Here is an 11,331-nt window from a genome sequence, read left to right as displayed (position 1 = left end):
TTAAATTTCAAAAACCGAAAAATGCTTAAATTTTTAATCAAAAATGTTGATTTAAACTTAACAAAAAGTCAAATTTCCTTAAGTTTATTTAAAATTGATTTAAAAGTCAAAACTAAATGGATTTACCGTAATGTAGATAATTATTATGGAAAAAAATAATCCGTTTTATTAACGAAAATAGGTTTTAAAATTCGTTCTACTAACATTTTTACGTTAAATTTTCGAATTTTTAATGAAATTTTGAATTTTTTAATATTTTTAACAAAATTTTTGAGATTTTATAATTTTGATTAATATTAATTAATTTATTTTTTAATTTTATGAAAAATGATTTAATTTTTTTCTAAATATTTGTTAAAAAAATCAAAAAATTTATGAAAAAATATTGTTCTATTAACTTCAAAATTGATGTTCCATTAATTATTAGCATTTTTTGAATTTGTAACGGATTTTTTCCATAAGAATTATCTACATTACGGTATTGTAAGAAATATGTAGTTATGAATTTAAATTAAAGCCCATCTTCTATTTCTGCTGACGCAGTTGCATTAGGGATACAGTAAAATTCTCCTTCAGAAAGAGTAAAATCGAATTGCCATCCAAACTTCTTCGGCGGATCGTACGTCGAAACATCAGGAACTTGCTTTTTAGGTACGCACGTTGTTGAGTACTTTTGTTCAACCGCAGCCTGCGTCACCAAATTAAAGTCATACTTGAACGAAGCAACATAATATTCGATACACTTGATATCGTTGCCGGCCCATGTAAAGATGTCTTCAGGCTGAGACCTACCACAAACACCCAAATTCACGTCATGCGGACAAAATCGATCAGCGGTTCCAAAATCCTCGCTCGTGTGCATACATTGCACATGTTTGGCGGCATCTGCTGTTTGCGCCATCGACGGATCTGACGACGTAAATCCATTGGTTCTTGGTTCGCAACAATCGATTCGCCCAATTTTCTTCACGCCATATTTGATGCCCGCTTCAAGCACGAAATGCGCTCCAATGTCAAAACCAAAGAGTATTCCGTTGTCCGGATTGAAGCCCAGCTCCTCAAAGTACCGCAATTTGCGTGCTATGAAAGTCGTGAGGTTGCCTTTAAGTGCTAAGAGTTCGTTGAAACTTTTCTGCGTGTAGTAAGAGTAATCCACAAAAACGACGCAATTGTTTGTGGCATTCATAAAAGTCGAAATTAGACGATCTTTCCAAATGATTTTGTCGCCGCCCAACCACTGAGGCACGATAAATGTGTAATTTCCTTGGGTGTCGCACGCATCAAGAAGTGTCTGGTTGTTGCAGAATTTCGACTCGAAAGGCTCCGTTTTGGGAGAATGCACGATGAATTTGACGTGTTCGCACACTCTCGCGAAATTACCTGAAAATTGTAGGAAAGCGATGAAAAAAAGTATTATCAACTTCATTTTAAAGATTATACTAACCTAAAGATCGACTACTTTCTGCTTTTTATTGAGAATAATCGAATTTTAAAAAAACACTTGTTAATTGACGCAATTACGATAATATTTATAATAATTGGAACAATTCGTGCGTCACAAAATGTTTGAACAATTTGTCATTACAGGCTGTTTTTTTCTTACTTTTTAGGTTATTTTTATGTATGAATATTTAAATAATGAATATTTTTCTTTACAAGAATGATTAATGAAAAAAATATTTTTTTTTAATTTTTTATTGGGTTATTAATTAATAATTAATAATGTAATTATTTGATAATTTATTATTTTTAATTTTTTAATTCCTTAATTTAATTCTTAATAATTATTATTAATTATAAGTTAATTATTAAAGAATTAAATTAAGGAATTAAAAAAATAAAAATAATTAATTATCAAATAACTACATTATTAAAAGTTTTTAATAAAAAATATAAAATTTTCATTTTAATTTCAAAATTTTAAATTAAAAAATATATATATTTCAATTTTATTTCAATATTTAATTTTTTTTAAAAATTAAAAAATTTTTATTTCATTTAAATTTAAATTTTAATTTTGAAAATATTTTTTAAATAAAAAGTGTAACATTTTCTTTAAAAATTTAAAATTATTAATTATAAAATTTATATTAAAATTTAATTTTTTCATTAAAAATAAAATTTATAAAAAATAAATTTTCAATTTAAAAAAAATATTAAAACTTTCAAATAAATAATTATAAGTAAATTATTAAAAAAATTAAAAAAAGGAATTAAAAACTTAAAAAATTAAAAAGATTTAATTATCAAAGAACAAAATTATTAAAAATTTTTAATAAAAAAAAAATTAATTAAAAAAAATTATTAAAAAAAATTTATTTTTTTTATTAAAAACTTTTAATAATTTTGTTCTTTGATAATTAAATCTTTTTAATTTTTTAAGTTTTTAATTCCTTATTATAATTTTTTAATAATTAATTTATAATTATTTATTTAAAAATTTTAATATTTTTTTTTAAATTGAAATTTTTTATTTTAATCAATTAAAAATTTCACAAATTAAAAACAATTTATATTATTTTAGCTAAATAATGGATAATAGTTTTTAAAAAAAAATATAGAAGAACACCGAAAATTTTTTTTATAATTGTATCGGCCTAAAAACGTTTGAAAAAGTACTTGAAAACATCCAAGAATTCATTTTTCGTATATTTTACGAAAACTTTCCATTATGATATTATGATAAACATTATAAACACAAACATTGAAGCATTGATTACAGTTAAGACTGCATTCAAAAATGTGTTTGAAACTCCCCCTTGTCCCTTGTTTTTTTTTCGTAAATGTAAAATGTAGGTAAATAAAAATAGTATAGACGAGTATAAAATATGGGTAAAAAAATATATATATAAAAATAAAGCGGAAAATATTATTCACTTTAATGCCATCAATATATTTGTTGATGTGATAAACAAACTGCCCCCTTCAGACGGACAATTTAAATAGCCGTGCCATCCCCTGCAAAGTTGATATCGAAGGTGAATGATTCCCCCCTGTATATGCATTAGTATTCTTTTCATGTATTTTATCAACTTTTTCTCAGAACGAGAACGAAAGAGAGACCGTGCTGCACTTGCCTTGTTATTCGATCCCATAATGTAACGAAGGATCCTTGCAAATAAATTGAGCGTATGTTTGAATATATATTTGCTTTTTCCCATTAAAATGGACTCGGCTTGCAATAATTGTGCGGGTATTTGCTTTGATTCCAACATAAGTACATGCATAATTAACAATGCATTTCAACTTTTATGGACTATAAAAGTACTAGAAAACGGAGAAAAAGTGAATAGGGAGTAAATAATTGTTCAGATCCCCCTTTCGATTACTTCTTTTTTTTTTGCCGAGACTGACCATTTCTTATCATTTCAATTGCAGACGGTAGATTTGAATATATTGCATCACAATATCAGAGGGCAAATACTGCAGAAATTAGTAATTTATCTTGATTGGAGATTACGTTGTGCCCGAGACTATTCAATTGTTCCGTGTCAATGAGACGTAAAAAATTCAATATATCATGACACGTTAAGTCTCTGCTTTATTTGCAAAACAAGATTGGAAAAAAAAGTTAATTAACTCCCAAGGATTTATTAACTTCAGAGCTTAAGAAGGGATTGTGTGATGCAGGTTTCCTAATTGCTTAACTAAATAGTGTGAGAAAGTTTTTTTTTATTTGAGCAAACTCACAATCATCATCATTAGGGTCAAACGGTAAAAGTGATGATACCTGATTTTATGCATAGCAGCAAAAAAAAACCTAACTGTGTTTAATATTAAGCAACAAATTTATGATTCCTAATTGACTTGACTCGATGTTGTTAGGTAAGTAAAACTTTTTTTATTTTATCTATTTATAGATTCTGTGTAAAATATGTACATGAAAGGTCGTTAAATAAGCATAATTTATGAAACAAATTACGATTTGGACAAAAAAAAATAAAGTTATGATAGAGTTAAATGAGTGTTCGTGTCACAATCGAGCAGGAACTTTGTTCAACTTTTTGAAACATTAATTTGAGACGAAAAAGGTAACGAAATTACGATAAAAATGAGCTAGAATATATGGATGAGAGAGAAAGAGAAGAATTGGTGTTCATGATGTTTAATTTTTAATGGACCGATGAGTTCTGACGAATTTGGATGTTTGGATACGTTAAAGAGTTGATGGGATATTAGGATGGGTTAAAAATTATATTTTTTTAAAAAAAGGTAAGTTACATTAATTTTAATGAAATATTTTTTTATTTTTAATTTAATTTTAATTTTTTTAATTTTTTTTTATTTTTTAATAATTTTTTTTATAATTTATTTTTAGATTTTTCCATTAAATGAAATATTTATTCTTTGGACTCAAGTTGAGGTAAGTTCTTATCAATGAAAATTTCTTTTTAAATTAAATCTGAAACAACTAATACTTTTAAAATATATTATTTTAGGTCTCAAGCAGCTAAATAATACCGAAAACAAGCCTAAAAAATTTTTTTTTTCAACTTATCAATCTCAATATTCAAAATTCAAAAAATTTATCAATTTCAAGTCAGAAACTTTTTAAATTGTTGATACTTTAATAAGCTTAAGTTTCGTAAGAATTTTGGGTTCAAATTTGAACAAGAAATAACCGCTTAAAAACTTAAATTTTCCCTAGTAGCATTTAAAGAATTTTTTAATGTTAAAAGTCACAATTTAAATGAGAACTCCTCACTTTGAGAGAAACAACAGACATAATAAGACGTATTTCTTTCATTTTCTCAAAATTAGGTGAGGAATTAATGATAATTATTTTAAGAATATAATTAAAATTAAGATTTTTAAAAATAGGTACATGAAAAACAGAAACTTTGTGACTTCAAATTAAAATTCTAAAATTATTTCTACATTTAATCAGGTTCCATCTTGTTTTTTTTTTTTTTTCAACCATCTTAAACTTCTCCCATCGTATCCAAAATTAAAAAAAAACTGTTCGACTTTGTTCGAAAATTTTTTTTTTTTTCGAAGTTATAATTTTTATTTCGAAATCTGTTTAAGAAAAATTTCCGATATTTTATAAATTTTCAATCTAAATCTTTTTTCTCTGTTCAAAATTTAATTTTTTTGAAATCATAATTTTTATTTTGAAATTGAAATGAAATATTTTTTTAAACTAAAACATCGTATAAAATTTAATTTATTAAAAGACGAAGTTCAATTTTTGATAAAAAAAAAATGAACCCACTCTAAGATATTCATAACATAACATATCATTATAAAGCAACATTTCATTTCGCTTAAGTGGTTGAACGGCACGAATCAATCTATTTAGCTATCTATCTGCCTGTCTTGCCCATATCTTCTTCCTCTGATATTCATTTATTTAAAATAACATTTACGCATAGATACCACAGAATATCTCCATGCACAAAGTAAATCATAATAATAATTATTGGTTTTAGCTTTATATGGTCCTCACACGGCTCGCATAACTGATAGGCTTAAAGCTCAGAAATTTTTTTCGGGAAGTTTGTAAACACCATTCTTCATCTATTTTTCGAACGAAATGAATGAAATGTTGTTACGAAACATACGAAATTTGATGAAGATGAGAAATGTGCTGTCGGCACTACAAATTAAATATCAATAATTCATTTTTTTTTCGTTCCTTCTTCTTCTCTTCTCTTGTATTCTATTATTAGTTTGTTTTTTTTTACAACCATCAAATTATTAAATATTTCATATTATTTTTTGCCTTCATAAATGATCAAAAAATACAAAAATCTGATGAATTATCACATTATCTCTCAATTTGTAGCTTTTAGAAAACGAAAAACCGAAATGGCAAAAGACAAAAGTGCTACTGTCGTTTTGTTTCTCTCTTGCTTTTTTTTATTATCGACAATTTCGATTCATTTATGCGCGACATCCAACTGTTTTAATAACAATTATCAGCATGACATTCCTTTGTGTGTCGCGATGTCTCGTCCGATTCTTCGAAGAGTTTACAAAAAAAAATATCGCAATAAAAAGTGAATGAAACTGGTTAACCTGAAATTCACTTTCATTTGATAAATCGCGCATTTTCAATCTCAGAAATATTTAAATTTGCTATCTAACGAAAAAAAGGGCAATCAATGGAAAAAGTGAACAAATTGTTTTATTTTAAACAAAAAGAGACAATAGGAGAGTTTTATCGATATTTTATCAAGAAAAAGTAAAAGAGAAATATTTCAAGTCCCTTTAACCACATCATTTATGGCCATCTCGCGTTATCATCACGAATCATTAAAAAACGACAGCGAGCAATAAAATAAAGGCAAATCATGCAAATCTCGCTGTGTAGTCTAGTTTTAATTTTTTAAAAAAAAGTTATCATCGCATTTACTTTCACTCGCGTTTTATTTGGTCTCATGCGCATTTTAGTACAAGATTTATCGGAAATTTATTTATTTAGTTGGATTTGCATTTAACATGCACTAATAAGACATAAATAACGACAAAATATGTAAAATAAAATGATTTATCGGCGAGCGTCTCAATTTTAATGCAATCATGTTCTTTTTATCAAAGGTCCAATTTATAAGCTTGCATGTAGAAAAGTAGTCAAGATGCGACTCTAAATTAATAAAACCGGAGACGTTACATTATGAGCCAATTAATCAACAATATCTTTAAATGTCTTCGTTTGATTGCGCGACATGACATTGGATGCCTCCCAATCTATCCGTTAAAATTTTATTTTAATTCTCGAAACATAAAAACGCTCGTCATCAGTATGTGTCATGTAACAAGTCTTTGATCATCTTGTACTCATCAACTAATGTCTTACGCTGCAACGTCTTGATGTCTCTTTATTTATTGCATATTGCAAGATTTTTTTTCTTTTAAAAATCAACAGTCGGCGGCGCAGCTCACACAACACTTTGTTTGCACAAGACATGTGATTATTAATTATGAGTGCAATAAAAATTAAAGAGAGAGAAGGAACGACGACGCACGCAATCTTTTATTAATTTTACGGGAGTGACTTGTATTTAGTGTTTGTTTTAACTTCTGTATCGCCATATATTTTATAGCGTTCGCTTGTATTTATCAATTAAATGCGTGTTTATGATTTTTCAAATGTCATTCGTTCGGCTCGGATTTGATTGTTCGACAGCGACTTAGTTGACTTCGACATGTGCAATTAATTGTCTGTTAATGATTATTGACAATTTTTTAGATTTTTTTTATGGCAGAGACGTGCGGAGACGGAACGTTGGAAGAGACGAAGAACATTTAAAGAGTTGATTAGTTACAAATATTTTTTGATGTAGGACGGATGATGAGGAATTTCAATGGAAATATTTTTTTAAAGACTCGTTAAAGTTAAATTAACAGATGAAATTCCGTTTATAGTATTGCAAAGATTAAATTTATTGCGAAAATTTATTTAAATCCAAAATATTTTTAAAAACTTATAAAAAATTCTATTTTAATTATTTAACTTATTTTCATTATTTTATTTTTTATTAATTTAAAAAAAACTTAAAATATAAAATAATTTTTTTCGATAAAAATTTTTTATTCAGATTAAAATAAATTTTTAATTTAAACATTAAATTTAAGTAATTTTTTTTAGATAATTTTAAAGACAATTAAAAAAAATTTAAATTAAAATTAAAAACTTTAAAATTATAATTAATTAAATAAATTTTTTAATGTAAAAAATTATCTTTGAAATAATAAACTATTTATTTAATTTAAAAAAAAAAATAATTAAAAATTAGGTAGTAAAATCTATATTTTATGGTTTAAAAATTTAATAAAAATTAAAAAATAATTAATTAGGTAATAAATTAAATTATTTAAAATATATTTAAATTTATAAAATTAAAAAAATTGTTATAGAATTATTATTAATTAATTAATTTTTTTTAAAATGAAAAAAATTTTTTTTTTTCAAGTTTTTTTAATTTAAATTTTAAATTAAATTTTAAATTATTTTTTTTTTAAATTTTTTAAATTTATTTATTTTTTTTTAAATTTAATTTATTTTTTTAATTATTTATTTATTTTATTTTTTTTAAATTTAAATGTGTTTCCACAATTTTTAAACATAATTTTGTTAATTGTTTCTGAAAATGTCTCAAAATAAAAAAAATTATTAAAATAATTTAAAATATTTTTGACTCGTCGATGATATGACTTTTAACAAAATTTAATACAAAAAAATTATATTTTAATTTTTTGTATTTCTAAAATTAACTGAAACTTTAAATTTGCCTAAAAAAATATTTTCAGACAAATCGACTCCACACACGCCATTTAACATACACATGTAAACGACTAAATTTTGTCAAAATAACTACACAAAAACTTTCAAAGAGTCATTAAAGCCGCTTTTTCACTTGATTAACCGCCAACTGCTGACATAACTTTCGCAAGTACAAACTTTAACTGCCATCCAACTTCCTTTGCAATAATTCAGCAAAAAAAAACAAAAGATTTCTCTCTATTTCATAAGAAGCTAAGAAACGTGTCTCAGGTCTTCGCCATTCAACTAAAGATTATTGTCTAATGTAGTGTATAATCTAAACCATTTTAGTGAAATTAGTATTTTCACTCATGACATTACTTTCTACATCAAGAAATTTTTCATACGAGACTCGATATTCAAAATAGCGCACGATGTATTTATGATTATTTTTGACAACAAACATTGATGGAGAGATGAGGGACCCTTATCCACGTTCGAGAAAATGTTGTCTCACCACATATTTGTTTAGTAAATGTGCGCGATGGCAATGCATATATTTAATAATCATCATCGCTTCGCATCTTTGTTGATGTTGTTGTTGATGGTTTTGTAGAGAAATGTGTTGTGTACGAAACCCCGGGTACGAAAAAAAAATTATGATGGATTACACTTTGCATTTAGACATTTATTTAGTAGAAGCAGTTGTAATGTTGGACATGTGGTGTTGTTGTTTGGGAATGTTTTTTATACGAAACTTTTTTTTTTTTGACAATGCTAGAGAAAAAATTTAACTAATGAGGTAAAAGTTTTAATAGCTTCTCTTGATTTTTTTAATTTTTTTTTTTTTTTTGTGAGAAAGAACTAAACGGTCTGCAAAAAATATTGGATGGCAATACATATGCTGTAAATCAATCTCAGAGTCTGTAATGGGAAAAATTTTAAACTTTTTTTAGAATACTCGATTTTATAGGGAAAATTTTTCCATTTTTAAAGCCTTCAATAATAATATATTTTTTTAAAAGAATGGTAAAAAATTAAATTAAAAATTAATTAAATTATAATTTTAATTATTTAAAATAATTCCAAATAAAATTTTTAAAAAAATACATAAATAATTATATTTTTAAAATAATAAATTAATTATTAATTTAAAATTAAAGAATTAATTAAAAATTAGTAAAATTAATATTTTATGATTTAAAAATTTAATAAAAAGTAAAAAACAATTAATCATACTTAATTTATATTTTTCAAAATAATTAAAATAATCATAATATCAAAAAAAAATTTTTTTAAATAACAAAATATTAAAATTAAATTAAAAAAAAATATTTTTTTGTTCTAAAATTAAAAAAATTAAATAAATTACATTTTGTTTATTAAAATAATTTAAATAAAGTAAAATTGAATGAATTTATATTATATATATATTTTTTTTGTACCAAATAGAAGCAAAATTATGAGACGACAATTAATTTATAATTTTCCCTTAATTTTAACAATTCACAAATTTAATAATTAACGAAAACCAAAAATTAGAAAGTTTAAAAAAAAACTTTAGAGGGCTTTATTTTAAGACTTTAAAATTGGAAAAATTTTCCTATGAGCTCTATTTTAACGATGAGATTTTTCATCAGAAAATATTTTATAGCTTCATATTGAAATTTTTAGGCATAAATACGGAATTTTAACATATTTTCATACCAAATCTCATCATTAAAGCAGAATTTATGAAAAAAAAATTTTTAAAAAATTATTAAAAATGTAACTTACTGTTGTCAATCTCTCAAGATTTGCTTCGGCAAACGGTCCAACCTTCAAAGTCAGCGACTTTTGTGAAATCATTAAAATTTTCACGACAGATTTGCGATCCTTGGATCCTAAATAACTCCATTTTGATTCGTAGATCTTGTTTCCGATATTTTGCAGCGCCATCTTAAGTCCCGTGCCTAAAAACGAAACCATCACATATTGCGACGACACTAAAACAGATGACATTCCATAGCCCGAAAGTTGCGTTGGATCAACCAAAGTCATGATAAAAAAGATGCAACAAGAAGTTGTCATCTCAACCTCACAAATTAAGATATTCCACGAATACATGTTGATTATCAACGTTACAAGTCCAATAATTTCCGCTTGAAGTTCAATAATTAAATTCAAATAAACTTCAGATTTTTCTTCGGCATCGATTTCGACAACTTCAACGTGTGGCGTCTCGTCACTTGCGAGTCTCTGCATTATTTTTCGTTCCTCATAAACGCCAACTTTTTCGCAGAATCTCTCGAGCAGCTCCAATTGTGTGACAAAATGCATGACAAAGAGAATGAGCATCAAGAAGCACGCAGCAAACGGAAACCCGAGCGTAAAAAATGCTGAAAGTTGCAGAAACTGGTTCAGCGCATAGCCATAATTAGTTGTTTCATCAAGGAATGGAATGCGAGATGGGAATAAGTAATCGATCGATGGCAATGTCACGACGAGAATTGCTGCACCGCCGAGATCCACAGCGAAAACGAGAAACATTATTCTGTAAAAATTGATTTTTTTCAAAGAATATCGGTTAAAAATGCAAAAAATGTCTCACCTGATGGTCTTCACAGCACGTCGCGAACATTTTTCATACAAATCTTTGCCAAATCTCTCAACTAAAGGTCTTCGTTCATCTTCGTGCAAGCGACGAACCCAATCCAGAACAAAATTAAAGTCAGATCTTTTCATTTCCAACATAGCGATTTGCGATAACACCCCAAAGAGGGCGCAGGTGAATGTCAAACAAAAAATTTTATCACCGAAAGGGGCCTCTGGCTTGACTACGATGTAAATATGAGAAATTGTGAAGCAAATATTGATAGAATAGAAGATAAAACGACGAAATTCACTAAAACGAGTTTTAGGATTAAAAATATTTAACCCTATAACTTGAAAAACTACAGAAATTGTGTTATTAAAGGTTTTTAACATTTTTATTTGAGAGCTGCTTTCAGCTAAAAGACGTTTAAAAAGGAAATGAGAACAAATTTCAACAAAAATCGTCTTTTATAAATTAAATTTTTCATAAATTATTCAAGAAAATCCTTTCAAAACTAACTTTTGATCAACTTTGATTAATGAAATTT

The 11,331-nt window shown here is 25.9% G+C and overlaps 1 protein-coding gene across 1 annotated transcript; it reads right to left on the bottom strand.

The window, feature by feature from the left end:
- Nucleotides 1–511: 511 nt before the first annotated feature.
- Nucleotides 512–2,641, bottom strand: LOC134837237 (uncharacterized). The gene is made up of 3 exons (XM_063852605.1): nucleotides 2,620–2,641; nucleotides 1,445–1,462; nucleotides 512–1,380 (listed from the first exon to the last, which is right to left on the bottom strand). Exons 1-3 carry the CDS (start codon nucleotides 2,639–2,641, stop codon nucleotides 512–514), a joined length of 909 nt encoding a protein of 302 aa, XP_063708675.1.
- Between the last annotated feature and the right edge of the window lie 8,690 nt (nucleotides 2,642–11,331).

Source organism: Culicoides brevitarsis, chromosome 1, assembly GCF_036172545.1.
Source record: "Culicoides brevitarsis isolate CSIRO-B50_1 chromosome 1, AGI_CSIRO_Cbre_v1, whole genome shotgun sequence".
NCBI lineage: Eukaryota > Metazoa > Arthropoda > Insecta > Diptera > Ceratopogonidae > Culicoides > Culicoides brevitarsis.
This window is presented reverse-complemented; position numbering and strand designations above follow the sequence as displayed.